At 32.7% G+C, this 15,539-nt stretch overlaps 2 protein-coding genes across 3 annotated transcripts; both read left to right on the top strand.

Annotated features, from left to right (window-relative positions):
- The first annotated feature begins 5,879 nt into the window (after positions 1-5,879).
- LOC131595832 (CAX-interacting protein 4) lies at positions 5,880-10,212 on the top strand. Of its 2 annotated transcripts, XM_058868324.1 has the most exons (3): positions 5,880-6,082; positions 6,699-6,775; positions 9,006-10,212. In XM_058868324.1, exon 3 carries the CDS (start codon positions 9,035-9,037, stop codon positions 9,998-10,000), a length of 966 nt encoding a protein of 321 aa, XP_058724307.1. In that variant the 5' UTR covers positions 5,880-6,082; positions 6,699-6,775; positions 9,006-9,034; the 3' UTR covers positions 10,001-10,212. The 2 variants fall into 2 exon arrangements, with proteins under 2 accessions (XP_058724307.1, XP_058724308.1); XM_058868325.1 differs by lacking the exon at positions 6,699-6,775.
- Positions 10,213-13,871: 3,659 nt separating this feature from the next.
- Positions 13,872-14,393, top strand: LOC131598278 (putative B3 domain-containing protein At1g78640). Its single transcript, XM_058870893.1, has one exon. The coding sequence runs from the start codon at positions 13,872-13,874 to the stop codon at positions 14,391-14,393; it is 522 nt and encodes a 173-aa protein (XP_058726876.1).
- Positions 14,394-15,539: the final 1,146 nt, after the last annotated feature.

Raw genomic sequence — 15,539 nt, 5'->3', positions numbered from 1 at the left:
GCCCCCCTTCTCAAATGGCAGGCAAACAATCTCCCACCTCGCCCTATGGAACTTTTTCCTATTTTCAACACCTCCCCACAAGAAATTGCTCTTAGTTCTTGCAATATCTACAAATTTGCACCATAGCCCTATAAAAATACATATAAAATATGTACAAGCTACTAAGGACCGAATTCAATAGAGTAATTCTCCCACCAAGACTTAGGAATCTCTATTTCCATCTTGCAAGTCTATCCTTCAACCTATTGATTAGCGGCTGCCAAAAAGAAATTCTCTTCGGGTTTGAGCCAATTGGAATCATAAGAAAACAAAGAACTTTATCCTTAATCTTGCATGATAAAAAGTTAGCAGCAGCCCTCATAAAATTAGAATTGATATTGATTCCAATTAATTTGCTCTTGTGATAATTGACCCCAGGACCTAGAACAAATTCGAACCCTCTAAGCACCGTTTTGAGTTGCCAAACATGCTTCTAACTACATATCCTACAAGAAACGTATCATCTACGTACTGAAAAATATCCCCCTTACAAACTCCCATGACTTTGATGTCGGTAAAATCATCAACTTCGGAAAGCCCTCCAAACCAAACCCGATAAACCTTCAGCTACCAAAACAAATAAAAATGGGATAATGGATCGCTCTGTCTAATACCCCTGCCCACTCTAAACTCCTTTGTTGGACTTCCGTTCACTAGCGCCGACATGTGACTTTTGAACATCGCTGCCTCCATCCAATTCATCCATAGCTCTCAGAAACACATCATATGCATTATGTACTTCAAAAACCCTTAAATCACCTTGTCATACGCTTTGTCAAAGTCGAATATAAAAAGCAAACAACATTTGTTCTCCTTAGTAGCGTAGTACACCACCTCATTAGCTATTAAAACACCATCGAGAAGTTGTCTCCCCGACATAAAAGCAGTCATACATTCGGACACAAGTCATGAAACACCTTTTTTAACCTAACTGCTAAAAGCTTATAAAGACATTTTTTCAAACAACCCATAAGACAATTAGGACAAAAATCATCGATATTTTGAGGGTTATCGTTCTTAGGAATTAAAGTCAAAAAAGAGGATGTAATTGCTTTCGCCAAAACTGCATTTTTGTGAAAATCTTTAACAAATCAGATAAAATTTACTTTCAAGAAATGCCAACATTTTCTTACAAAGAAAAAGTTAAACCCATCAGGACTGGGACTCTTAGAACCTTCACATCCCCACACGACCTCTTTGATTTCTTGTTCTGAAAGTTGAGCCTCCAAAATGCTAACCTGATACTGTGTTAACATGTTAAATTGCACTTAGATGCTTTATGACTTTAGGTTATTCTAAATCTTGACTTTAGGTTATTCCATTATGATACGAAGAACTATAGGAAAAGTATTTCAAATCGTGGATTTGCTTGTAAAAGTCCTTAGATGCTTAAATCGTAATTAATAAGAAAGAAGCAAACATTTGTCTCGTGGCAAACCATGGAACCATGTGCTTGTTGGAATAATCAATAAGCTCATGGATAATAATACTAAAAAATCACATACTTAGTGTTGTACCCTAAATTTTGCTAATATTTTTTACTATTTTAATAGCATTTAAAAAGAAACAAAAATCAAAAGTGTAAGTCAGTTTAGTTGGTAGCTGGGAAGGGATGTCAAGCGCATGGTCGTGAAATCAAATCCCATTGTATTTATTTTTATTTGATATTTTTATTAAAAAGTCAACAATACAGTTTGTAACATAAAGGCTCTATATGACCATGTTTACCACAATAATGACATTTATAGGGCAAGAATTCGGCTTTAATTTGAGTTTCCTAATGGCTGGCAGGATGTTGTAACATTTGGTCGGACATCGTGAGATCATACTTACTTTCAGATGAAATAAATGTTGTCACAAGGGTCTTTCCTTGTTTATTTAGAGATTGGTGATTAAAATTTATACCTGTTGAGTTTCCAGCCTTTTTCCCAACTTGAAGAATTTCATCTAACGTATCAAACCCATTGTTCAACATTCTTATGGATTTGGTCATGTTTTCAAGTTTAGAATTCAATAGGGTTACTTCATTTTGAAGATCATAGATAGCAAATAAATGTTTCTCTTTTTCAGCTTGCAGTTGAGCTATGATTCTCTTATGTTTTTCTCTTATCTTATAAACCTCTTCACTTCTGACACAGAGCTCTTTGTAAGAAAAAATCAATTTTTCATAAGAGACATCCTCGTCATAGAAATCCTCACTAGATTCACATTTACTAGTGAAGGTTATAACATGCTTAGCGATTTCATCATCAGGTTCACCTTCAGAGTCATCATCATCAGACCAAGAAACAGACAAGCCATTCTTTTGTTTCTTGAGGTACATGGGCCATTCTGATCTAATGTAACCAAAACCCTCACATCTGTAACACTGAATACCTTTTTATTGATTGGGCTTCTCTTGTGTTATTGCTTTACTCTGAAAATCCCAATTCTTATTGATGTCAAATATCATGTTCTTGACATTTAGTCTTGGATTCCTGTCCATTCTCTTTAGCACCTTATTAAATTGACTCTCAAGAAGAACTATAGCATTAGAAATTCATTCATCAATCTCCATGTCACATTGAACCTCTTCATCATTGGTGTTAGAGGTAAAAGTTATGCTCTTGTTCTTTTTTTCAGATCTATCATTGATAGACAATTCAAAAGTTTGAAGTGACCTAACACGCTCTTCCACTTCCATGTTGCAAATGTCTTGGACTTCTTCAATAGTTGTGACCTTCGTGTCAAACTTCTTAGGCAATGACCTGATAATTTTTCTAACCAGATTCTCCTCTGACATCTTCTCTCCCAAGGCACAAGATGAATTGGCAATGTCAAGAATATTCATGTTAAAATCATGAATACAATCGTCATCTTTCATCCTGAGATTCTCAAATTTGGTGGCGAGAAGTTAAAGTCTTGACATTTTTACTTTTGATGTACCTTCATGAGTGGTTCTGAGGATTTCTCTTGCATCTTTGGCCATGATACAAGTATTTATTAACCTGAATATATTTTTGTCTACCCCATTGAACAAAGCGTTCAAAGCTTTGGAGTTTCTAATAGCAAGTTCATCTTCTTCCTTAGACCAGTTCTATTCTGGCTTCAGTTCAATTGTGTCCTTTCCATATTTCCCCTTCACCACAGGGTGTTCCAACCCCTTGATAACTGCTTTCCATGTTTTTCTATCCATAGATTTTAGAAAAGTCATCATACACGCCTTCTAGTAGTCATAGTTGATGCCATCCAAAATAAGTGGTTTGTTAACAAATCCTCATTCCTTGTCTATAATACCAGAAAATATCTTCCTTAAAGCTAAAAAACAGAATAGTGTGCCTACTCTGATGCCAGTTAAAATTATGGTACATAGAGAACAAATATCGTATACAATGTCGTGACATCAGAATGTCGAATGTGAAGTCAAGATATCGTAACAACACAAATAACAATAAATAATTTAAAGTAACCTGTAGGAAGTAAATAACACAAGATAATTTTTAACCCAGTTCGGTGCAACGTCACTCACATATGTGACATCCAAGCTAGGAAGGAAATCCACTATAATGATATCAGTTTGATGTCCTATGTAAACAACCTTCGGTTTACAACCTTCACACCTAATCACTACCCGCGATATTTCTCTCTAAGACTCTCCTACATATGAGACCCCTCCCACTTCCTCTCAATCACATAGCTCGTGATGACAAAGATAACTATAAAAAAACGAGACACACTCTAGTAAACCAAATACAATTTTGCTTAAAAGATTATGAGTGATTCATAATTACAACTCAACTATAAGTACAACCCTAACATCAAGATTATACGAGAGTGGCTCACAAACAACAAAGAACAAACTAAACGTTAATTGACACAATTACACATACGTCTCGTCATCTCTTAGCTTTAAAGTCTTTATTTAAAAGAGCCTGAGAACAACACGGGCTTGATGAAACAATTCGGGCTAAACAACCACTAAATCCAATACGATCTTCAACAGAATATTCTGGAAGAGAATATATTATTTCCTTAAATGTTTTGACATTCATTCTTAAGAAACAAATATTCAGCAAATCATATCTCCATACACGCATATTAGACCGTAGTATACGTGAATCATATCTTCATAGAATCTTCAGAGATCTCACGCTTAAAACAAATCTTCCAAGAATGTGAAACAAGGCACGCTTCAATGTCATACCAACATGTCAAGACATCTTGTCTAACATCTTGCTAGAACACTTGTTTTAACAAATTGTAGCCAATCACAACACAGCCAACCTAACAACTATTGAGGATGATGGCAGTAAAGAGAGTTTAATGAAAGCCACACATTGCCATCCCACTGTCAGAACCTCCTTGCGCCTCAGCCAAAATACTCGTTGGTATCTCCTATACCTATTTTTGGTCTCATATCTCATTTATTACTACTTTGAATAATCACTCTTAGTGCATAGACCCCACTTTGGTATTCTCTTAAAAGTTTACTGTTTCAGTCTTATTTATCAACTTAATAAAAGCAATTGATAGATCAAAATAGAATTAGAAAAGTCCAATTTCATTTGCCTAAGTCTTTTGTGAGCTTTGCATTGTTGTGATTTTATGATTCTTTTTGCCGCAAATCAAAAAGCTTGATGACTGTGAGTTCCTGGACGCATGAAATGTTTATTCATGAAATAATTAATTTCAACCATGTATTGTTTTGGCAAAGTTTTAGAAGAAATGTGGATGGTTTCAGTGAAGGGCTTTCGAAGAGATGTTACTAGTTTTATTAAAGAGATGTTACTGTAATGGTTTTGGATTCATTTGTGTTTTGGGATGGTTATATTTTATGTGTATGTTTTATTCTGCGTGAGAATTGATTATGAAGAGTTATATTTTTCTACACATTTTTAACAATTTGCCGAGGTTTTAAACCTCCAAAAAACCAACCCTCCGCAATTTAAATAAAATACTAGTTTTTTAATATATATGTTGATTCAGCCATGTCTTGTTGTCATGCTACATAGACGAAGTTAAAGTTTTTTAAAACAAAATTAACGACAATGACCAATTTGATTAACGAAATAATTTTTAAAGGACTAATATGTAACATTTATAAAATAAGAGACTAAAATGAAATCTAAAATTAAGTTAAAGAGTTTTAACATTAATTAAGCCTAAAAAAATTAAAGATTCTAGTGAATAAATTTGATAAGGGACCATAAGATAGGAATATTGAAATGTTATGAAAGAATCCAAATTTTTATTTTACAAGATCTCTTTTCAAAATTCATTTTTAAGACAGTGGCAAATATCTATGAATCTATTAAAAAAATAAAAATAAAGTGATGCGTTAATTGTTTGATATAAATGAAATAAAAAAGTGAAAGAAAAAATATTGACAAATAATTTTTATATATATATATATATATATATATATATATATATATATATATATATATATATATATATATATATATATATATATATATATATCAAATATTTGTGTGTATGTATTATATCAGATGTTATTAAAACTTTTAAAAAAAACTATTAGTATATTGTTTTTTCTGACAAGATAATCTTGTTTTTTCATTAATTAAAATGCACGGATAATATAAAAAAATTAATAAAAAAATTATATAATCAATTAATCATAGATATTGTATTTGAAATATATTTATTTTAATCATTTATAAAGTAATACAGGTGGATAATGGTGATAAATTAACCATGTAAGAATGTAGGTAATAATTATTCTCTATAAAAAAAAGATTATTTTAGTATATTATTATTTTATGTATCATTATTAAAATAAAGTTATAATAATAGATTTTAGCTCTTCTATATCTTTTGTTTTTATATGAAGGGAAAATCAAATTTGGGTGTGGAGGAAAAAAACAATTTTAAGAAACTTTCAATCCTCACAGTATCTTTCCTTCCACTTTTATCTATACCAAACAAACTCTAGAAAGAAGAATCTAACCCTCCAGACTCTCATATAACAACGAGGCTCAAAAAAAAATTCCGACACCTCTCGCTTTCCTCTGAAATCCGATAATCCTACTTCTGAGATCAGGTTCGTTTCTTGTTCTTTGTTAATCGTAATTTCTCATTATTTCAGATTCAACCTAGAAATTGTCTTTTTTAGGGTTACGATTCTTGCTTCAATTTCAAAATGACACGGTGATAATACTTTGATTTGTGTTAATGGCTTATTTACTGTGTGAGGGAATGAAGTTTTCGCCTTTTTGTTTATTTAGGGTTTTGGTTTTTTACGATTAAACGGTTAGGTCAATTTATGATTTAAGGTTATGGTTTTTTACGATTAAACGGTTAGGTCAATTTAAGATTTAGGGTTATGGTTTTTTTCCCTCTTCCTAATTATAATTGTAATCTTCATGTTTTAAATTATATAATTGTTGAAATCCGAACTACAAAGAAATGTTTTTTAACAAGAAAACAACATTTTGGGCCATCTGGGCAAAGAATATTGATTGGTCCAAAAGGTTTAGATTGGGGTGTTTGTTATTATTAAATTAATAGTTGATAATTGATTTTATATCAGTTTAAACAATTGAGTAATTGAGTTCTAGATTGGGTTTTTTTTTTATACTGTGTAAGTAGTGGTATTGGTTTTCTTTTTCTTGTTCCAAATGGATCCTTAACTGCATCGTGTGTGTTTAATTTTACAGTTACTTTGAAGCCTCTGGTTTCTACTTGTACAACGCCGATTCAAACCTACCCGTCTCCCACATCAAGTCCAACTCAGGTTACTAGCCCTTTCTTCTTGCTTATAGTTTGTTGTTTTTTGCTTATTGTTTGTTGTTTATGGTTCTATTTAATTTCAATTTACTGTGGTGGTGTCTCTCAATCAGTTTTTTGGTTTGTGTTTTCCCTTTTTTTGTTTCCATTAGAATAGTGTGTAGGTTTTAATACAGATGTTTTGTCTTCTTTGTTGTTATTTCTCCTATCTCTGCAATGAATTGCTCTAACTTTTTATTTTAAATTCATTAGTTATTTTATATTTCTTCATGGAAATTTTTATGTTTTTAATTTTTGTTTGGTTTAGCTTAATATTGTTTCTTTTTGGGTTCTGTTGGATTATGATTTTTTTTTCACTTTTCTCTTGTATATGCTTTGATTAAAAGTTGAATGAATCTGTTGGATTCATATAGTGTCCCTTGTTTTTATAAACTATGAACTATCTCCTAAAACCATCTAGTTTGAAGCGCTTGTAAATGAAACTGATAAACTTATGTTATCACTACCATCATGATTTACTTAATAGTATAATGCTTAACGTGTAATGATAGAGAATAATCAAATCTTTGTAAAAATCATAACTTCTGGAAACTAAGGACTTGAACTTGTAAATACCATACAACACACTTATACACTCTGATTTGAGTGATTAATATTAATAGGTTTGTTTCAAGTTTCTACTGTGTTAGTGATAACTACTAAAGCCTAAAAGAATTGCTACTTCTGCACGGATTGGTGTGTATAGTGTACAAACTACTTAATACTAAAAACTAGAATGACCAATTTATTTCCTTCTGCTGGTTAACTTCCGATGCAGCTATTATCTGGATCACTTTGAATTTTGTATTCTCTCTTAAATCCTTTTTGCTGCCTGCATTTTATCCTTCTGAACCCTTTTGTTGCATTATTGAAGTGCATTTTTTGGGCCATGTTTAATTGCTTTCATTTTATGATTATGATTTTCCTTTTTGTATTTTCTAAAACTACTTCCTGTCGGTGCAATGTGATCGTAATTTTTATGAGTAAATAAGTATTATTTTCATAAAGCTAGTGGTTTACATTGTGCAACTTAGGTTATTAGGACATGTAATATTTGTTGATGTGCGTGATCACGGCGAGTCATGCCTATAGTCCCCAGTGTATAGTCTACTGGAGTGAACTTAGTTTGTTATGACTTTTCATATCAAAGTGATTTCCCCCCTTTTTGCCCATAATTTGTACTCTGGAGTTATATATTGTTAACTGGCAACAGAAAATACAGAGTATCTCCCACTGTTAACCTTTTTTTGGTGTGCAGAGGTAACAGATAGTGCGAAAGTGTTATAACTTATTTTGTTAGACATGAATTTGCTTTGGTGAATATATTGTTTTAAGAAACTGGTTGCTTTAGTTACTTCCCTTAATACTTGAGATTTGGTCGATTAGTATGTCATGACAACCTTTTGCGGCATAGTGGTAGAATCTTTATTCTTGGTGTTATATTTGCATAAAATTTCCAAACTGGAAGAATTTTAAACCTGATCTGAACACATGAATAGGCTATTTACATTTGGGAGTGTTTATATGTTGTCATCTAGACATAACTACCTTCCTTTGGAATATTGGCTGTTATTCCATCTAGGCCCCACTGCCTATCTAAGGAAGTTTCTAGTCACCATCAATCTGAAGAAGATCGACAAGATGAACCTTGCCCTTATCTTGTAATTGCATCTACATTGTGTTTGGAAGATTGAACATAGAGTAGAGATTGGAAGTGCCAACTCTCAATACCTATACCATCTAGGCCTAACTACCTATCTTAAGAAGTTTCTAGTCATCAACAGTATGAAAAATCTCGGCAAGATGAACCTTGCCCATATACTGTAATTGCATCTATATTTTGTATATGGAAGATTGAATATATAGTAGAGATTGGAAGTTCTAACACTTTGATGTGATTGACGTTAAATCATATGTTGGACTTGCCTATTTATTCTTGAACCATCAAGTGCTAATGTGTGTGATTATGCTCTAGACTTTTCATGATTGCCACACAATTTAAATGCTAGCTTATGGTAGTGTGAATTTTAGGTTGAGATTGTATACTTCATTTTGCTCTTGTTGCTTTATGATATTTGGGCTTTTTATGAGATGCGTGCAGCAGTTGATGTGAGAGGCCCTTGGTTGGTCTTAGCATGATGATTTTTTATGAGATTGTTTTGTTTCCGACGGTTTTTCTTTTCTTTCTTTTTTCCCAGGTTCAGGAGTTAAATTGAAATCTTAAGATATGCCGGCTACAGCGGGAAGGGTTCGCATGCCTGCGAACAATAGGGTTCACAGTAGTGCAGCTCTTCAAACACATGGCATATGGCAAAGTGCTATTGGCTATGACCCTTATGCACCCAATAAGGAAGACAAGGACACTTCTCAAACTCAGCCAAGTGCTGAACCTGATGCAGAGAATGCATATGCCAGCTTCCAAGGGCTTCTACAGCTTGCTAAGATAACCAATGCCGAAGTGGATGTCTCCCGTGGAGCCTGCAAAAGGTGTGGCCGTGTTGGGCACCTCAAGTTTCAGTGCAAGAACTACGTGAAAATCAAAGATGACGAGAAGGATCCTGAAGCAATGCAGTCTCTGGTTGGATTGGATAAGTTGAAGGGTAAGTCTGAGAAGGTGGATAGGAAAAGCAATGTAGAGAGCTCGGAAGATGAAGAAGAGGATAGCGAGAGTTCAGATTCTGAGATTGATTCAGAGATTGAGAGGGCTATTGCTGAAAGGTCAGGGAAGAAAGTTAGTGGGAAGAGAGGTTCTTATAGAAAGAAGGAGGACTCAGATGATGATGAGTCTGACAGAGATTCTGACCGGAAGAGGAGAAAGAGAGGCAGAGCAAAGAAGAGGAGTGTTAAGACTATTAGGGCAGCTAGTGATTCAGATGATTCCGGTGAAAGGAGGAGGAGGAAGAAAAAGAGGGAGCACAGAAGAAGCAGAAGGGACAAGTCTCCAGATGACAGTGATGAATATAGTCACAAAAAAAGAAAGAGTAGGAAGGAGAAGAGGAGAAGGAGAAGCCGTCTGTCAGATTCTGATTCTGAAACATCTGAGGATTCCTCTTCCCGTCACAAGCGGAAAAGCAAGAAGGCACTGTCATCATCTGACAATGATTCTAGTGATGGATATAATGATTCAAGGAAGGGTAGGGAAGTTAAAAAATCAGAAAAGAGGAGGAGACGCCACCATGGAGATGATGATTAGAGGGGCAATGGAGTAGTCAGTCTTATGTCCTTTGATGATTCTAAAGTTTTATGTATCATAAACCTTTGTGCTTGTTAAAAATATTGCACTTACTTTCGGTTGAGCTTCAGAATCTGAATCTGGTTATCAGTATGACTTTATATTATTGTATTTTCTAAGTTTATTGGTGATTGGATGTTTGAATGGTTGTTTTGCTTTTGTATGAACTTAAATATTTTGGTGTTGTTTAGTAACATTTACATTTTTGTACCTTGCCGTAAAATTTAGAAGGCAGCTACTATATGCTTACAGTGGTTATCTTAATGTAAGAGAGTGGATAGAACTGACATGCCAGTTTCATGTGATGTGTACTGGGAAATTTAGTTGAAAGCGGGAGTGTGTATGTGGGTTAGCCTCGTGGCCCATCTAATTTTACTTCCAGTGTTTTAGGCGTCTACCTTAGAGCTCCCCATGGTGGAAGTTTTGGAACATAGTTTGTCCTATTTATAACACGATGTTACAATGTTCAAAGAGATGTTAAATGACGCATTCTTTAATATGTAAACATTTTAAAATGTTGATAACTGTGTTTTAATATGTAACACTTTAAAAAATTGTTAAAACCAGTAGAAAATTATTTTCTTTTTGTATGTTAGGCTAATTATATTCTATTATTCATTGATATCTTGCAGTTGCAGTGAAGATGGGCGTTTCCTACAATATTATAGTTGCAGAAACTTGAGGTAGTATATAACAACATGATGTGTTATGAGAAAATTATATCTCATAGGATTTTGTATTATAAATGACACCACCGTGTGTAAAGAGAGTCATCACAATTGAATGCATGAATGAATAGACTAACTCTCCAAGAGAATAAATGTGTCCAAAATAGAGAGAAGGACAATTGAATGCATGAATGAATAGACTAACTCTCCAAGAGAATAAATGTGTCCAAAATAGAGAGAAGGAACTGTTTGAAATGTAACTTAAGGCATTTGTGTACTGAGGCGACACCTAAGAGGGCGATGCATACAGTAGCAACGTCTGGTTGTCGGAGGCGGTCGTAGTGGTGTGGTTGGTTGCTACTAGTACTTGCTATAAAGGTCGCTGGAGTTGAATCTTTAATCATGGGAGTAGCAGCATGTTTGCCTGCAAGAAGACCTATATCAACATGCTTTATACTATATGCAATCAATAGATAGAAACTTTGCCTTTAGGTAAAGTGGTTAGAGGTCAAGTGTTATTTGTTGCAAGTACTTAAAATCCATTCTTCATTGTGTCAATCTATTGTTGAAATTTAATTGATGTTCTTTTTTATAATAAATTTGTGATTTTATGATATTTGAAATGGATCGACAAGTTATAATGAAGATGAGATAGAGATAATTTGAGATAGGACTAAGCTGGATATGTAGAAGATATAAAATACCTTTGTCACAAAGTAAAGAATTCATTTTATGAGGGCAATGGAAGTTTTTAAGATCACGGGATGAATTGGTATTAAGAATAAGGGGTATGTGGACGAGTCATAAAAATTGTATGAATAGGATTGTTGATGTTTTCGGAACTTAGAGTGTGCACCTCATGTTTAAATTCTCTGGTAGCTAATTACTTCTAATAATTCTTGTGGTTGGTTAATCTAGACATAACTAAACTTTGTCTTTAATTGTGTCATCCTTATTAGATGGTGAAATTGGTTTAAAAATCAGATTAATCATTAAATGTGTGAGTATTGTGTCACTTGTTTATTCGTTGAATCACTTGATCACTTGTCAATTCGGATAATTCAGTTATAACAAAATTGCATATTTATTAAATCCGTCAAAATATAACGGTACCTAAAATATTTTAAAATATCATAATTTCACATTTTTAATTTTTAAATTCAAATTCTAAATATAATCATCACTCGCAACAAAATAATACAAAATACAAATTTAAATAAATTTTAAATAAGATTTACTTGCAAACAAGATAAAATTATTTGAAATAAGTTTTGAATAAAATTTATTATATTTTTAAAAAAATTATCAAAACGAAGTTTTGTGTGAGAAAAAAACATTCATTTGAATTACTGGTTCACGGAATTTTATCAGTTACTACAATTCGATAACATATTCGATCCAACAATTAGACTAGATTGGTGACCTTTTTTATTCTCAATTTGACGGGTTCAACTGACCGATTCAGTCTAATTTTTAAAACAATGCTTAGAGTAGTTGATTTTAGCATTGTGTTTTCAAACCGAAAAATTATTAAATAAAAAAGAGAATAATATTCGTGCAATGATAGTATAAATTACTTTTACATGATTTTAGCATCGGAAAATCTAAGTAGATAGTATAAAAAAGAGAATACTTTAATCACATATAAAATATTACTTATGAATCAATGTGATGCATCGAAATGTGTATTTTTCACATTAATACTTTATAACTCTTTTTACACACCATCTGTTAAGAAATATGGTTGAGTCTAACTCATCCCTACAAAATTAGCTGGTAGGGTGAGGATTACCCCCACTTATAAGCACATGTTCAGGATATCCGATAGCGGAAACTATAATAGGTGGCCCACCGGATCTTAAACGAGACTCTTGATACCATGTTAAGAAATATGGTTGAGCCTAACTCATTTTTACAAAACTGACTGGTAGGCGTGAGGATTGCTCCCACTTATAAGCACATGTTCAGGCCATATATTATCCGATGTAGAACTCTTAACACCATCTTTCATAATATTTCCTAAAATTTATTTTCATTTCTAATATGACTAAAACACATATTTATTATTGAAATTCATGAATTCAGGACCCCAATAGAAAAATAAAAATATGTAAAAAATTAACAATTAATTATTAAATTACTATAAATTATTTTCGTAAATCTTATAGAAATATTATTTGTTATTTTTCTTACAATAATTTCTTAATTATAATAAAAATAAGAGAAATGAAGTTTTGGTGTACCTTGTTAATTAACCTCTGAAATAATATAAGTTTTTTCAATTTTAAAAATTTAAATGGTATTCGGTAAAAAAAAAATTAAATGGTATAATAATAATAATCATTTTATAATTTATTAACATGAGAAGCTTGTTGTTGATTTTAATTTTGATTTTAAATCACATTACAAAATCTTAAATATGTTACATCAAATGTAAGATTTTCTTGCTTATTAAGATATATTTGAGATTCAATCGGTTTCAAGATTTTTTTTCCCTTATTCAAAGGAATATTCGTAATTATGACATTTGTCAATTGACGATTATGCTTAAAATTAAAGTTATGAATTCTCAAAAACCCTAATAAGACTATATAAAGAATCATACATCAAATTAAATTATACACAAAATTTATTAAATTATATATTTTTTTATATTCGACAATTATTGACTTCAGCGTCAGGATATACAAATACTTTATCCTCCATCCAATCTAAACGATTTAATAACGACAAATTTTCTAAAACAAAACATTAAATAACTTACATATCTATGCATCAGCAAAGGAAAACTTTTTGACAAGAAGAAAATATTCCAATTTCACAATTAAAAATAAATAAACAATAAAGTTCTTTTATATAATTTTAAAATTAACCATTGACATTCTTGGATAAATAATGTCATTTTAAAAAAAAATCACATGAGTAATTATATTAATTAGAAATAATGATATGATTAAGAAATCCAATCCATATAATGTATATTTCTATTCCCGAAAATGAAAATAACAAAAAATAGCAAAAAAGATTTGTTTCCTTATTTGTTTATTGGATTGAACCTGCTTATTGCAATCCATGTATATGCATACAAGTTAACATATTTATCATACTGGTGCGAACAGAAACACTAAAACAAAACAACGTTGTTAGTGCATGTTTTTCCTCTCATGGCTCTCACAAACTTTCTTGTTTGTACTCATCTTTCACTTGTCGGTTCTTGTTCTCACTACTGTTCCGATGCTGAGATAACAGTTACCAAGAAACGAAAACGTGTGCAACAAGTAACCTATGATGTTGAACAACCTGAATCTGTTTGCATACATCTATCACTTTCTTGTCACTGCATGGATGGAACACAAATCACTAAGAAAACAAAATGTTCCCAACAAGCGACAAATCTTGATGGTTCTTGGAAGATCAAGAAGGTGCTAGAAAAGAGTGATCTTGGCAACAATTGTAGACTTTTGGTGAGTAAAGAATTGGCTAAGGAGTTTGTGATTCCTTACCTGGCCGGTGGTGCGGAGGCTGCTAAGGAAAAAGAAGGAGTTGAAGTTCGAATATTGGATATTGACGACAACACTCTCCATTCTCTCAGTTTCAAGATATGGACTTCGGTTCAAAGTTACGTTTTCACCAAGAGATGGATCAGAGAATTTGTTCATCAGGAGGAACTTAAAAAAAGGAGATGAAATCGGTCTTCGTTGGAATCAACAAAGCCAGCAATTTGAGTTCTCGGTTCTTCGTAGGTGTTAGAGCTGACACGCTTCTTATGGAAGACATGTTCGATGTCCTGTCCAACACTGACACATGTAATTAAGTTCAACTATTTATAAACTTTTATTGATGTAGACATGTTAATGTCGCATTTGTCTTAGTGCTTAATGGGATATGTTAGTTTATAGTTTTTGATGGTTTTGTATAATGTTAAAAGGATATAATTTGTGTAGACTTATGTTAAGTCTATTTTCAAAATTCATGTCATAAACTATTTATTTGTTGCGCACATAACATTCAAAATCATTTCCAATAAATCAGTTTGTTTCTTCTTATAAACACGAATCATGTTTATATATTTTTCAAGACTAAGTGAAATCGATCGCTAAATATACCTTTGATAGAGTTATTTACCTTGAGAGCATCTGAAATTTTATATCTAGTGTCACGGGCGGGCGGATCCAGCGGAGAAAAAGTTATATCTAGTGTCAACTGTCAAGCAATTGGAGTTTAGGATAGATCAAGATTAACTGCAGTAAGCACTCTGAAACCGCATCCAAAGGCACAACAAGCATATCACAGACATATTTGATTACCTTCCCAAACAAGTAACTGGATCCTACAACCAGCAGTCGCCAAATATGCACGAGTTTGATTCTAATCGGTATTTACTTTGGATTATAATGGCTATTTATAAGTTTTTTCTCTCCTTAATATGATATTCCATTTTATTCTCAAGCCTAACACCTCTTCATAGTTGCACTTTACTGATCCATTATATTTAAAACTTTAGTTAAGAACGATTGATTCTTTAATGTCACTCATTTGCTTGAAGAGGTTTAATGAGGAAAAGGCGATCTCGGTCCTCTTCTGCAAATAATTTGGTCTTAGAAAAGATACTTGAACTGGTTTTACAGTGCTTGGCAGCCTAAAGGCAAAGCAGGCCTAACATGAAGAGATGTGGTGAGATCAATTGGGGCCATTCGTAAGGATTACCGAGAGCTATCGGCTTCAAAATTTCGATCATATTCCACTACTTCCCATAGAAGACTTAATATGAGATATGAGAGTGACAGAGACATAGTTCATCTCCCAGTAACATCAAAGAGGAGTGTGTGAGT

The sequence above is a fragment of the Vicia villosa genome, linkage group LG4, assembly GCF_029867415.1.
Source record: "Vicia villosa cultivar HV-30 ecotype Madison, WI linkage group LG4, Vvil1.0, whole genome shotgun sequence".
In the NCBI taxonomy this organism is placed as follows: Eukaryota; Viridiplantae; Streptophyta; class Magnoliopsida; order Fabales; family Fabaceae; genus Vicia; species Vicia villosa.
This window is presented reverse-complemented; position numbering and strand designations above follow the sequence as displayed.